The sequence below is a fragment of the Oryzias latipes genome, chromosome 24 (genome assembly GCF_002234675.1).
Source record: "Oryzias latipes chromosome 24, ASM223467v1".
Lineage (NCBI taxonomy): Eukaryota > Metazoa > Chordata > Actinopteri > Beloniformes > Adrianichthyidae > Oryzias > Oryzias latipes.
The window spans coordinates 1,449,992-1,465,171 of record NC_019882.2 but is presented as its reverse complement, the minus strand read 5'-3'; the positions used below and the strand labels follow the sequence as shown (position 1 = coordinate 1,465,171).

General features: G+C 43.7%; 1 protein-coding gene across 1 annotated transcript in view; it reads right to left on the bottom strand.

Moving 5' to 3' along the window:
• errb2 (estrogen-related receptor beta type 2) overlaps positions 1–14,501 on the bottom strand; it is a gene marked incomplete at its 5' end in the record, with an annotated part of 29,828 nt that extends 15,327 nt beyond the window's left edge. The window contains 3 exon segments of the mRNA NM_001163091.1: positions 5,201–5,317; positions 9,931–10,334; positions 14,476–14,501. Of these exon segments, the coding sequence (NP_001156563.1) occupies positions 5,201–5,317; positions 9,931–10,321 (508 nt within the window).
• Between the last annotated feature and the right edge of the window lie 679 nt (positions 14,502–15,180).

Below are 15,180 nucleotides of genomic sequence, written 5' to 3'. Positions count from 1 at the left end.
AAATAAATCCCAGAGGGGTATGGTGCCTGGTCCCCGCCTCCTCTCAGGCCGGCCCGGGCCCACGTGGGTCGTCCAGCGGCACAGATGAAGCCCGGGCGTGAGAACGCGGGGCAGCTGCAGCTGGGTGGGCTGCAGAAGGGGAAATCAGCTGCTCCCACCTTCAAAGCCGGAGATGTTCTCGCATAAACGCTGGCATCAATTCCATTTCTATCCTTTTTATAAACTTGAAGGGGCCGATTCAGGGGCCCCTGGTGTGCAGAGGACAAACAGAAGGAAAGGAGAGCGATGGGAAACGTGCACCTCCAGGTCCAGTTGCACCGGCTTGTCAGGGTGATATACGCTTGACATGTGCGAGAGGGTTGTAAAGAAGTCAGAGCCTCAATAAACAGCCGCCTCCCGAAGAACATGAGAGGCACACGTGTTGGTCTGATCCATCACCTGACAGACAGTGAGGACAGACTCCTGCAGGGTGGCCCGTCTGACCGGTCTGTGATACCGGAGCCAGCAGAAGTCCAGGTAGACTGGCTGTGTCCCCACTGAGATGATGTCATCCTATCGTGATAGATCAGACTCTGATCAGGAGCATCGATTGTGAATGGGCGTGACAGGCTGGAACACTGGGGAAAAACGGCAGTAACCTTATCCTGAAGGCCACGCTCGCTCAGGAAAGGTTTGCTGATTGAGATCTGTGGTCGGGCTGGGGTGAGCCAATGGCGTGGGCTGCCAAAATACTCTGGCAGCTTGTATTCATCCAACACATGACATCATAGCCAGAAAATCTGAATGAAAACACCAAACCATCTCTGGAAGGAGCAGAAGCCTTTATGTACCCCTCCAAATGTGGACGTCATGGGGTTGGTTGTTTAGGCCAAAGAAACAATGACTCTCCTGCATGGGATTTGGGTGTGTGTGTGTGTGGCAGACCCCCCCCCCCCCCCCCCCACACACACACACACACCTCTTGAGTCTTTGATTTCAGGCTAATGTGCTAACATTTCACTGTGGTGCTAAGTTGCTGTCAGCAGAAAAACAGAAAAGTTTCAGAATGCAACAAAACAAAGACAAAGTCTAGGAGCCCCCTCATTTCTGCACCTTCTGCACACTGGGATCACGTGACAGTCTTTGCACTGGACCCCCGACCTTTGCTTCAGATGAACATTGAATGGGTCAGTGTAGAGCGCGTCCTATCTCAAATCTGGTTCCGTTGGGTTTGGATCCAAATGAAGGTTTGTCTTTAGCAAAGTTCAGAGTCGGAGCTTCGGTGACACAAGAATATTCAAAACTTTACACTTTCATGTCGCAGACGCCTCCTTAAGCAGATTGACAAATCAGACCGACGAACACATGAGAAACCAACCAACAGAACCAAAGTCCTCTGACCAGCTGCAGCTCAGAACTCTGCCCAGCCCTGAAGAATGGTGCCAGCTGGCAATTTATGACTCAGGATGGCACGCTCAGCATGAGCCGGAGAAATGTTTGAGGCTTTCAGAACGACTGGAGCTCTCATCGCATCTTCAGCACCGCGTCTGTCAGGCCGCTGCCGCACAGCAGCAGCTGCAGAGCATTGGAGCTTCATAGAAGAACAACTTTTACTGTGGAACCATCTATTCCAGCGGCCCAAGTCATCGATCAGGATCAAACAATCAATCGAGAAGGAAGTGTGGGTCACGATGGGTCATCCAAATTAAATACACACAAAAACTGTCAGCCAATTACCCCCTCACTGAAACGCGTCCCCTGTTTGACCTCCGATACATGCATCACTGCACATGCGTGTTCCCGCTAATGCACTCGGCTAGCAGATGCAGGTGTGAGCGTTCAGCGTCAGACTCCGAACCGTGGAAGTCGCTTCTAATGTGCCCCACTGTTTCTCAACTGTCACTCAAAAAAACCTCAAAAAGAACGCACACCGTGAACTACGGCGCCATTGACATGACGACGACAAACACACAGGTCCAATTCAACAAACTGTTGAAGGAAAAATGACAGAGAAACCTTTTTATCGGGTTGGAATCCCACATATTGATCTACATTTATTAATTTCATTTAAAATATTCATCTTAAAATATGCTTTTCATGATGAGTCTGTGCATTCAGATAAATAAATTTCAAATGATGATTATTTGATTTTAATAAACTATAGCATTTTCTCATAATCATACCCAGACACGGTCCGGTTCTGGGGTGTAGAGTCTTCCATTAGTCTGTGTGGTCGGGACAAAGTAATTTACGAACCATTAAAAAAACAAAACAAAACTACATATTGGAAAGTTTCAGGAACAAATAATGTTCTAATAATAATATATCATAAATACAATTTATGATAAAACCAAAGAGCCAATTTATACCTTCACTTCTGTAACACTTTATTTTGAAATTCAAGTTTTGATTAAACAAACTCATGTCTTTTATAATGAAAAACAAAGTCTCAGTTTTACATATTTTGGAGCAACACGTGTGGAAAAAGGGTTTTTGATTTTCTGAAAAACAAACAATAAAAAAAAGATGTTCGAATGTAATTCTTGTAGAAGAAAATCTTCTGTGATCATTCCTTTTCCATGACCAGCATTTGGCAGTTTGTGATGTGATGATTTCATTCCAAGACGCGCGTGTGGATGCAGATCCAAACGCTCATTCCCAGATCAAAGCCCTCTGTGTGCGAGGACAGGCCGCGGCCGCCGCCGCCACGGCGCTCAGATTAAATGCTGTAACAGTTTCCGCTTTTGGGATGTTTGGGCTGGGATGAAGAAATAAAGAAGGGACTAGTGTAAAAATAGTGCTGCAAAGCCTTCATCCAGAGAGGGGGGGGGGAACCAACACCGCGTCAGCACAGGGGTGTTAAGGAGGGGGGGGGGGGATTTTCTTCCTTATTTCATCAAAGGAAATTTTAAAAAAATATATTTTATTCTGAAAAAAGCTTTTATTGTTGTAGTGAGGAATTATTGTAGAAAATATAAAGCTGAAATAAAAAAAAGAACTTTTATAATAAATACTGTTATTTACTGCCTAATTAATTATCTGCACTTGGAATGAAAAAGTAATAATACGTTTAAAGAAATTTTAGGAACTCGAATTATAGCAATTATTGAAAAAGTTAAAAAGCAAACCATTATAATAACTTTTAAGCAATTAATGTCCAATTAGGCTCTTTAATGGGTTTGATGAATTCTGTGTGTGACTGCAGCGGACTGTGTGTGACCCACATTTACTCAGAGGGGATAGGCTCCAGCAACACTATGATCTGGATTAAATGGGTTTGGAAAACGAATGGAGGCATGAATTTTTTTTCTTATCCAACTGCTGTGAGCACCTATTTTAGGAGCAGTGTCATGCAAAAGAAAAAGCTCTTTTGAACCATCTTAACTTAAAAAGAAAGTGAAATGTAATAATCTGGAAGGCAAAAGAGTCATTTATGATGAACATTTTCTTTTCTGATCAATCTATCAATTATTTTCTTAAATAAATGTTGTTTTTGTTGCTGTCTGAGCCCTTTGATGATTGTTATGAATGTCTGGTGTTTATGATTTGCTGGCCATGAATAAATCTTCATATAGATTTGGTTAGTATATTATCTGAACAACAACTCAAGAAAACTAATGAAATTACTTATGAATGAATTGTGTGTGTTTTTAAGTTTTCCCCTCAGTGGGTCTGAGGGAGTAGGCTTAAATAAACTCCCACTTCTGTTTATCGCTTTTTTTTTTACAGTATGTCAAATTAAACCTTTGTTTTTCCTAAACTAAAAAGGATTAAATGACTGAAAGAATAATTTTTATCTACCAGAGTATTGATTTATTTATTGTTGTTGTTAAATGTTTGAATAAATAAAATAGATAGATTTGAAATATCTGTTATGTTGTCTTTTTTTGTCTTTTCTAATTTTTAATTCCTGAAATTAACTAAATCAATCAAACTTTTTACGTTTTTTTATCCAAACATAAATAACAAGTGCGGTGAATAAAATAAAAATAAAAAACCTAAACGACTCGTTTAATTATCCATAAAGATACAAAATAAAATCTATTTCTTCCAGAGGTCGGTCTCTGGAGGAGAAACCTGCAGGAAGTCAGTTGGGATGTTCAGAAAACACTTAGTTGATCAATATCCGGATTCGGAGAGCGCGGAAGAGAGATGTAGCCCCGGGGAGCGGAGGGTCTTGGGGGGGCGGCCTCACGTTTCACTCCTTCCAGGTCAGAACCTCAAACTCAGCGGCTTTTTGCAACCTGTCTGAATGAAGCCTGCTGAGGCCTAAATGGATGTGTGTGTGTAATTTCTAGATTTGATTTCTAGAAATTAGTTTTGTTTTTTAAAATATTGTAGTTTTTACTTGTTGGTTTCTGAAATATTGCTTTGATTTCAAACATGTTTTTTTTTTGCTTTTTAAAAAAAAATTGTTGTGAAATCTAATATATGTCTGCACTGATTAGATTTGGACTTCAGGGCCACCGTACTAACGAGTTTTGTTGTGCTGGAGGTCGGTACCTTTAGTAGAATCATTCCTCCTCACATTCTGGGAATTCTCTAGAATGTGATTTAACGTTCTCGGCATTAATTTAAACTATTATCAACATGCAGTTTAGACAAAGTGACTTATTGTAAAGAACTGGATTTATTTAAGTTCTTCTTTAGGTTTTTTATGTACTTCATGTTTAAAAGCATCCCTGGTTGTAAATTTTTGCTTCATAATTCAAATATTTGAAATGACGTTAAAAATGGAAGAATTTTTCTGACTTCATATTTATTATTTATTGTATTGATGTGTTCCCTTGTTTATCACAGGACTTGCATTCTATAAATAACCCACAATAGATAAAAAGTAGGATTCTAGGTGTTTGAAGGCTGTAAAACTCTTCATTACACACTTGATCCACTTTTCTCAGACAGACGTGAACATTTTCATAAAGAAGTCCAGTAAAAACAAAGATCTGAAACACTGAATTCGGTCCAGACTCGGCACAGAGGAGATTGATAGACAAGGTCAACAACCAATCAGGACCCAGAACACAATAAGCAAAAATGTAAAAAATAGAATAAAATAAAGCATGCAAAATTACACACAGAAAAGGTGCAGTCAGAGGTGGGATGTAGTGAGGAAACAGTGTGTGTTTCATACATTTATGCTGCACGTATGTTCTAAAACCCTTCACACTAAAACTTGAAAACAAAGACAAAAGAGAATTAAGAGTCCGTCTCCCCTCACCTTCCTTCAGCATGCCCACTTTAAGGCATTTCATGAAGCGGCAGGCTTGGCAGGACTTCCGTCGCCTCTTGGTGATTTCACATTCGTTGGTGGCCGGACAGCTGTACTCGATATTTCCTGCAACGGATCGCCAACGTTATTGTTCTGCAAACTCACCCGATATGCATCAGCAATAAGGAATAATGGTTCAGTCAAGTGGTACATTACAAACAAGCAGACAGCAAAAATGGCCTTACGTGTGTGTGTGTGTGTGTGTGTGTGTGTGTGTGTGCACAAATCTACATAAGGTGACCTTTTATTACACCCTGAAGGAGAGGAGGCTTTTGATGGGACATGTAAAAGGCACCTCCCCGACCAGGACCCCCTCCACAGATAAATGAGCTTCATTAATGCAGAACTTCCTTTGCAATGTTCACCGTGACCCTCCCAGCCCTTCCCTGTTCACCTAGAGCATGATGGGAAAGCACAGCTTTACCCTGCAAACGACTGAGGCGGCGAAGCTCACATGTCTGCTTTGACGAACTGGTTCTGGTGGAATTTCATCATCAGATCCAAAAGCTGCCAGAAGAGCAGACAAAGGGAAGGTTTTTTTTTCTGTAAATCTTTCCTTCATCAGCTCAAAATAAACAGGAATCCAAGAACCCCAAAGACAAACCGGGTCTCTGAACCAAAAGGCTGAGGTCTAAAAACAGCGAACCCGGTGTTGTCTGCTGCAGATCTGCCCTCCCGTTGGTTCAGGAGAAGGTGCCAACATTTGTCAGGCTCCTTGGCATGAGTGGTGCCAGCGAGGTCACAGGCACAGCCAGGGGCCCGGGGAACCATGCCAGCATGTTGGCAGAGACCGTAACCGGACTCGGGCTGGTGAGTCCGTCAGAGGAGGCAGCATAAAGTTCACCGCCGCTCCCGTCAGGAGAGAGGTCGCGGCTACAAACACAATGCTGACAAACACTAGAGGTGATGCACGTTTGTGTGCGGAACAAAATGCAAGAGATTCCTGACTACTAACAGCTAAAAAAAACAACTGAATTCAGGTAAAGCTGCAGAAAACACATCAAATCACAGAGGCGTTCATGCATCTGAAGTGCTTTTTAAATCATACGCAGCGCAGTGACACACAAAGACATGATCGCTCCTCCTGCATCCTGCACAGGTTTTCAAACCTGCTGTGACTGATCCGTCTGCAGAACCGGGTCACTGTCGTTGTTGATTTTTTTTTTTTTGGTCATTGTTAACAGTCTAACTCAGGGGTCTGCAACCTGAGGCTCCAGAGCCACATATGGTTTTAATCCTTGGATTTAAAGACCCTCCATTTGAAAAAAATCATGTTTTTGATGTGTTCCTGCATTTTTCTGATGACGGAGGACATAATTAACCCTTGTGCTATCTTAGATGACCCCCCCCCTTCCATTGACGTGTTCCTGTTGCATTTTTCTGATGACGGAGGAAAAAATTACAGAAAATTCTGCTTAGCATTATATTTCTGAGTATGTTTTTATTCAAACAGTATCAGACGAAAACATGCCATTGGAAAAAGATTGTATTTGTGAAGAGGGGCGGGGCCACAGTCTGCGCTCCATTCTGATGCATCCGCCTGCAGACCAACAGATCCATGAATGTCTTTTTTTTCCTGGTCTGAGCTGGAATCTGGATAAGAACTGGACGGATGGATGGATCTGATTTTGCTGCCGTTTTTGTTGTTAGGTTGGGGCTTTGAGGGGCTGTAAGCTAGCAGGAGAGACTGAACATTGATGCGCAGACAGTCCCGGCCACAGCTCAGAGATACATTTCTAATGAACTCCAGCTGCTCTGCAGAAACTATGTCCGAGAAAAATGACACAGGTTTGGCTAAAATAATAACAATAAAACCCCACTGCTTTAAAAATAGATCAGAAGATGATCAGAGTAATGAAAAACGCTAATGCTTTGAACGATTAATAACTGAAGGTCATTTTTTATAGGTTTTTAACGTTTTTAATAACTGGGCAGGTTTGATCTACTGTCAGTAAGCTTCAAGCCCATTTTCTTATCTTTTGCTAGTTCAGAGGCAAAAATTGCCTTTCTATGTAAAGAATTTTGTATAATTAATTGCATCCTGCCAGTGATGTTTATTTTTGACAGTTAAGTAAAATGGAAGTTACAATTTAAGAAATCAGCTAAACTTCAAAAAGCCGTGCATCAGTTTGTGGTGTGGATTTATGGAACGGAAAGGTTTAAAACAAACCAAAAGTTTACACGCATTCAAAAAAACCTACAGGATGGAACTGAACAAGGCCAAAAATGATCAATAAAAACGACAAATGTCACTTCTGCATAGGTGTTGTGCAGAATGTAATGTGAACGTTTTGAACAAAAGTGTAAATAGAAACATGCAGGTCATCAGGTGTTGTAAAAAAGGGGCGGGATCACACAAGATTCCTCTTCAACCCTTTTCAAGCTCACTGTCTCGTTTCATCTGTCTATTTTAAACTCTTGTGTTTGCTTTCATTTGTGTTTGAAATAAAGAAACTGAATTAGACTTTCTTACATTTTCAATTCAAATAAATCCGCTGCAGTTGACACAGGGTGCATTTTAATCTGACAGGAAGTAGTATGTGCTGCTGGTAAAGCTACAATAGGAAAAACAGAAATATTTCATAAATAAACGTTTGATTTATCTGTCTAGATGATCAAGTGACTTTAGAAAGGAAGGTTGCAGGTCCGACTGCATGCAGGAGTCTGTCGTGTTTCTGTGAGGGTGGGTGCATGCCGTGGTGGTGGGGGGGGGGTCCACCATAATACGCCCCCCCTCTGTCTGCATCTCCTCTTAGTTAATCAGGTCTCATGTCCCCCTTTATTTCTCAGAGGACATTCCAGCCACTCTAATATCCTTCCTTAACCTCTCTTATTTTCCCTCTAAATGTTGATATATTATCGTCCACGCTCCCCCCCCCCACTCAGGCCGGACCTCTCCTTGTCCCCCTCCTTTAGAGAGGCCGGGACCCCCCCCCCCTGATTTCCATTCCATTAAAGTGGCTTCTCCTGTCTGCGGGCGACCACGTCCCCCGTCCCTTTTGCCTTTCTCTAGAGGACTTTTTCTCCTCTGTCACTTCCCCAGCGGCGCGTGCCCACGTTTCTAATGGACCGCCCTCTCCTCCCTCCTGTGGGCGTGGCCTCCGAGGGCCTCCTCCGCTCCTCTCTTGACTTTCCTCCCACCAAATGCTTTGCTCTTAATTACAGTCGCCCAACACTGATTGCTATTGACTGAGAGCGCGGCGGCTCAGGACGAGTGACGGACAGATTAAGCTCATTACTGTCTGCCCTCCACAGAAGAGAGGAAGGAGGAGGAAAAGGAGTCAGAGATGAGCTGTATTTACAGTCGCCGACGTGTCGCCGGGCAGATTTGTCCAACAGAACTGCAGATTATAGATGAAGTCAATTGATTCTGGATTGTTTTTTGGTGCCAAGCAGGATTGGAGAAAGACATTTCAGTCCCAGTTTCTAAAACTTTGATGACTGCTAAATTCTAAAGTGTGAAGAAATGTGAAGCTCTCACATGTTTGCACTAAAAAAGTCCTTCGTTAAGCTTTTGGGTTTCCTTCTATTTATCTTTTAATCTGTTGATAGGAGCACCATCCGTCGGAGGGGAATCCTGGAACCGACAAATCTGGTTGTTATAATTAACTCCACTTCCAGGTCCACTACAGACAAGCGCTCCTAACGTTCGTTTACGGATATTATTCTGGGGCTCTAACGTCTTGAGACCTGCGTCCACATTTGAGGACGTCACATTGTGGGTTTTATTTTCACTGTAGTTCATTTAGATTGTCTGGGGCCCCATGAATACCAAATAATATATTTAAAAAAGGCATTTCAAACAGGAGCTCGGGTCTCAAGAGGTTAAAGTTTGGGCCAGCGGTCTGCAACCCTCAACCCTTAAAGAGCCATTTGGGTTAAGTTCTGACCACAACCCAAAAAGAGCCACAAAGTCTCACTTTACATAAAGTATTGGTTTTTTTGCAGCGTAAATAAAATATAAAGAGAAAATAACCCTTTTTTGAGATATAAAATTGTTTATAACCTTTGATAGACTTCCTTTCAAAATAAAACACACCCCAGGTCACATAAGATCATCTCAATGCAGTTAATGTGATAGTATGTTGTGTAATGTCAGAAAAAACTTTACTATTTGCATCTCAGCCAGAAATTCATGAATCTGACAAACCAAAATAAAATCATTAGCTAATTCAGTTGTATTTTTAGAGCATTATGGTGCATTTAAAATTCCCTAGTTTGTTCAAAAATAGAAAATTCGCCTTAAATCTGAGTTCTGGTTCTGCTTACTGACCTCAAATAGATTTTCTGTGGTGATCAGCACACAAAATCTACAATGGTTCTGTCTGAAATCGGTAAAATACGAAGCCGCACCGCTAGATGGATTGTTGGAGCATTGTGGGTAATGTAGTGAGAAGCCTGATGGAGTGATGGGTCCTGTTCATCATCTGTGTTTGAGTCAGTTTGCTTTACAGTTACTTTTTAAAAGTAAAAACGTTGTTTTTCTTTAACAGGAGAGACACGGTGAGGGGGGGGGGGCGTGATGGGGGTGCGGGGGCTGCAGGTTGCAGACCCCCAGGTTTAGACTGACACCCTGGTGAGAACTCTGCTTTAAAGCTGAAGTCATGGAATAGAAATTGTACCATCAGACGTGTAAAGATCAGACGTGCCTGTGAAAGTTGAAAGAGTTTTGACTCTACCTTGTATTGTTCTTTTGAAAAAGGCTTTGCAGGCCTCACAGGACGCCACCCCGTAGTGGTACCCCGAGGCAATGTCGCCGCACACCAGGCACAGCCTCTTGGGAATGGCGTTGAGCATGTACTCGCACTTTATGGGCGAGTCGTCTGCCATGCTGCTGGGGCATTCCTCATAGCGGCGCAGGCAGGAGCTGCCACCCCCGAGCATGCCAGGGTTGAACATGGGCGGGGAGTCCAGCGCGTGCGAGCGTCCGATGTAGCCGCCGCTGGCGTCCGAGTTGCCGCTGGGGCTGTGGTGGCTGCCGGTGTCCACGAGAGAGGAGGAAGGACTGGAGGGTTCGGTCTTCACGTAGGAACCGCAGCTGGAAGACAGGTGTCGGTCATCAGAGGGCATTCTGTTCAACAACCTGTGGGGGGGGGGCAGAGAAGACCAAAGCGGCGTTCAGGTGCCAGTCTACATCCTAATGAAACCATCGCCACTGATGAGCGGCGCCCTCCCTGCAGCCGCTCACAAATTCATCATCAGGCTCCTTTGACTTTGATAGACGAAGTTACAAACGCAGCCGTTAATGCGGCGGAATGCGGCGTGATGAACTGCCGCCGCTTTCCCCTCTCAGGCAGAACGGGAACTAACGACCATGTCAACAGATGCGCCATACATCTTGCAAACAATGCCGACAATTGGTCTGCTGCCAGGAAGCCATGAATGGATGAAACTTCAGACGGCTGTTAATGGATGCAGAGAGGTGTTACACTCAGCATATGGAGGATTGTGGGTAATGCATGACCCAATCAATAGTCCTGGTTATTCTGCCGCTGGACGGTGCCGAGTTACAGCGAGGAGGTTCTGACCCGGGAGGATGGAATCAAATCCTGTTCCTGTGCACCAACGGCCTCTTTGTTTCAAAGGTTTGCGGGTTTGTTGTGTCTAATAAGAAGCAGGCGAAGCGTCAGAACAGTTTGACGTGACAGAACCGCCGGATGATCTTCCCTGAAACCCAACATGAAATGGGGCCCGGATCCGAGTCGGACCTGCTGGCTCTGTCTATCACAGCTGATTCCACCAGACTTCTTAGCCATGAGAGTCATGGATGAGGAGGAGGATGAAGAGTGGGGTGTCAGGAATGTCTGACACTCACGGCGGTCTAATGCTTGTTGGATCCTTCTGAACCGTCGCCCCACTTCTTCCTCTGTGTTGTGGTTTGGGATGTCTTTTCCTCTTTAGCCTATTTGCATTTTAATAAAGCCCAATTTCATCTGCTAACAGGTCAGAAAGAGGGAGGAGGAGGCGGAGGAGGAGGCCGCCTCCACCCAGATCACATCTATTGATCCCCTGCTTCCTTCCTGTCCCAAATGAGACATGAAAAAATAAACCCTCCTCCTGCGCGTCCCAGACATTTCTTATGCATTTTTAATCAGTCAAGACAGTTGACACCGTGGGAGACGGGGAGATGCGTAATCTTCGGCTGCCCTGTGAGGCGTTTGCGGTTTATAAAAGACTCGCATTAAACCATGTTGCAGATCGGCGGGCGTCTGTAATCATTTGTCAGGTGAGTTTTTCCCCGTCGGAGAGAGAGCGGCACGCCAACAGTTAATACATCAGCGGCGCCAGATAGGGGGGGATTCCCTATGGAATAGCACATTGTGGCAAATGTAAAAAGTAGTTCATTCCACACTTAGCACACAGCAACGCTGGGGAGATGGTTTTTGTTAGGTTTAATGGAAATTTCTAATGGGTCCTTTCAGATCTGTCCAAATGAAATAATGGCACGACTCACCAATTGGTGCAGACAGAAATAGCATCCGTTTTTTCCCCCTCTCTGCTAATGTAAAAACACTGAGTTCTTGATGCATGGCCTGATATTCCCCAACCCACATACACACTCGCTCACTGACTCGCACAGGAGTCTGTGTTTGTGTTTGCTTCACCGTGCAGAAAAGTGGTGCAAACGGAGCAGACAAGACGTGAAGGTCACCCGCTTCCCCGTCCTGCCGGTCCCACAGAGGACGCCGCTTTCAGTCTGTCCGCCACCCAAAGCGCAACTCCCACCACTTCCAGGGACGCATCCCTCCCTCAAATTCTGGACCAAACTTCTCAAAAATCAGACCCAGAATGCGTCCGGAGCATTAAAACACGCCTCCATCAAATGGGACTGGTTTACACCAAAACATAAAGGTAAATTCTGATCGTCATATTTCATCGGGCATCCGCCCCCCGAAGCAGAAATATTATTGTTGAGTTTGGGTAAAGCCTCTTTCTGCAGCGTAAATCGTGATGCTGAACACACAGTTCAACGCAGAAGCAAAGAAGGACAGAGGCAAGGAGCCATGCATGAAATTACTTCATTAATCTTTCTATGAGAGGCTGTCCTTGTTTGGGGCAAACTCTATCAGCGGCAAAGTGAGTGCCCCCTTCCTGCCTGACACATAGATTACACTGTTAGTCCGAGCCGCGCTGTCGGGGAAATGAATGGTCGTGCTGGAGGGAGGGTTGGGGGGCCGCGTGGCGCCCAAGTGTTAAGTAGGAACAATAAGGCGGCGGAAACGGCGCCGGCATAAAGGAAGGTCGTCAGGCTCAAATTCTGAAAGAAAAGGTTCTTTTGCCGACCTTTGATCTTCTACCAGATTTTTTTAATTTCTTTTTAACTTCTGAGGTTTAAAAACAGGAAATAGTTTGTCTTCTTTTCCTGACAGGCTCACATCTGAGCAGGTTGTCTGTCTGAGGAAGAAAAAAGGTTATTTTTTTAGGGTCTAAAAGACTAAAATCCAGTTTGATTCCTTACAGAAGAGAATTCCTGAAAATAAATATTTAGGTGCACCACTTTAGAATAGGACAAAAAAATAGAAAAAAATCAACAATTCAAGAATTTTGAAAAGTCAAATTCACCGATGACCTCAGTTGAAACCAGATTTTATGGTTTAGTTGAAGGTTGAATCAGCTGACTGTTACACGTCAACATGAGACGTGTTTTACAGTCTTTCATTTGAAATCCTGCTGCTGCTGCTGATGCTGTTTTTCATTTTCCATCTCTGAAACTCGTCCCACTCCTGCAGCATATGGCCTCTTTCTCGTCTGCGCAGATTTCCCTCATGGACGATGCCTCCTCACCTGGAGTATCATCTGCACCACCTGCAGGAAATGCTGTCCCTGCAAAGTCAAACACACCCCTGCCTGCCTTTTATTGGGGTGGGGGGGCATGGAGGGCAGGCTTAAGCCGTCATTGGGAATCAGAGGAGGACTTGTGAGGGACAGTTACCGTATTGATTTCATAAATAAACAGAGATGGTCATCGATCCTAATGTTATTTTGCATTTCAATTACTGCTCAGAAAGCTAACCTTCAAACGTCTGCCTCTGCACAGGAATAACATCCACCCATAATCACAAGCCACTCCGCTTCTGCCACCCCCTCCCACGACCAGCCCTCCACCCTCCACCTATTTTTTCTCCAAATGTGTGAACGACACATAATGTCGTTAGGGGACAGGCTAGTTCCAAGTGGGAGGCGCTGGACGGACGCCATGCAGAGGAACGCGGCGAGGTCAGGGTGAGGCCTCGTGGAGCTATCATGAAGCCCACTGAGCCTGACCCCCCCCCCCCACACACACACATCCCATTCTCACATGGCGTCCCTTAATTCTACTGGATTATTTGATCTTAATCTGAGAATCTGAGGCTTTAGAACATTCCAACTTCAATTTTACAATATGGAAGCGACTATTGACCATTGGGGGGTGGGGGGTAAAAACACATCCCAGCATGCTGCTCTGTCTATTCTCACAATCATTTTTACTGTTGCTTATTTTGAAGAATAATTTTCAAACGTATCTTTTTAAGGATTTTTAGGAGATAACGTTGGATGGAAAATTCATTTTGTGTTGATTGTTTTCATGATGTCAAATGAACGATTTTGGATAATTTCATAGAATTGGACAAACGAATATCCAAAGTTTGCTCCTCCAGCAGAAACATCCAGAATAGATTTTTATTTTGCAACACAATCAGTTTGTTTTCGTCTTAATGCACCTGACAGGTGAAGCAGAGAATTCTTTTACTTTCAGATTTGAACGAGAAACGAGAAATCGACATTTTCAGATTTATTATGACAGACTGGTCAGACGCTCAGTCTTCTTTTTGCATGAAGACATCAAAGGCATGAAAAGTGTTTTCAGACACACTCGAGTGTTTTCATGCTTAATCTGTGTGAGCGTGCACGTGTCCGTGCATCTCCAATCCTGCAACTTTATGTTCATTTGGAACCTTTCTTTTTAAACTTTTAGTTGAAAAGTTGTTGAATTTCAATGTTTTTATTTTACACTTCAGAAATAGTGTAAAAGCAGTAAAAATCAATGAATCCAATTTTTTTAGGTGTAAAAAAAAACTAAAAATGACAACAAGTTAAACAACAGATTCATTTACTCCTCAGATACCAACTATCAGAACGAATTTAGACAAACAACAAACTGAGAAAGTTGCATTTGTTCAAATCTGTTGTAAATGTTCTTTTTTCATGGGTATTTGACTGGAAGAAAAACTGTAGGAGCTCAACAGAAATGATGAAACTGCAACGGACCACACACACGTGCACACACACGTGCACACACACGGTGGCCCGGGGTCGAGGTGGGTCAATAGCGTCTGCAGGATCTCAGCTTCCTCACATTATTGGGACCTAATAACGTTTTAATGAAGTGCCGGTGATGAAATCAGGGAAGAGTTACGACATCTCCAGAAATTCAGCTGAATCTGCAGCAAATGTGATATGAAAGAAAAATATTCCAGCAGCTAATCAACTCCCAGAGCTGTGGCTTTGAGGAAGACCCCACATTTATCCTAAATCTCTTCGTTTGGGGATTTTCCTGATTTTGATACATCGGATGATAAAAACATGAAGACAAAACGACTGAAATACTTTCTGTTCTGTTCCTCTGAAGGTATTTAAAGCAGTTTTGGATTCAAAAATGAAGTATTTGGAAACGAGTGAAAGTTTGGGTTGTTGAACTCCTCCTTTATGCAGAGTGGGGCAGCCGCTCAGCCACAGTTCATTCCGTGCAGGTTGAAGGGCTGGAACCTGCAGGTCTGCAGAAAGTGCTTAGCACGTTAAAACTTTCCAATCCCATCTACAGCTTAACATTAAGAGGATCCCTGTGGATGCGCTCCCCGTTCTCTCATATTTGGACCAATGAGGAGAGTCCGCCTGCTGCTCTCAGAATTTTAAACTTTCTTTGAGTTTACGGCATCAAAGGTTTGGAC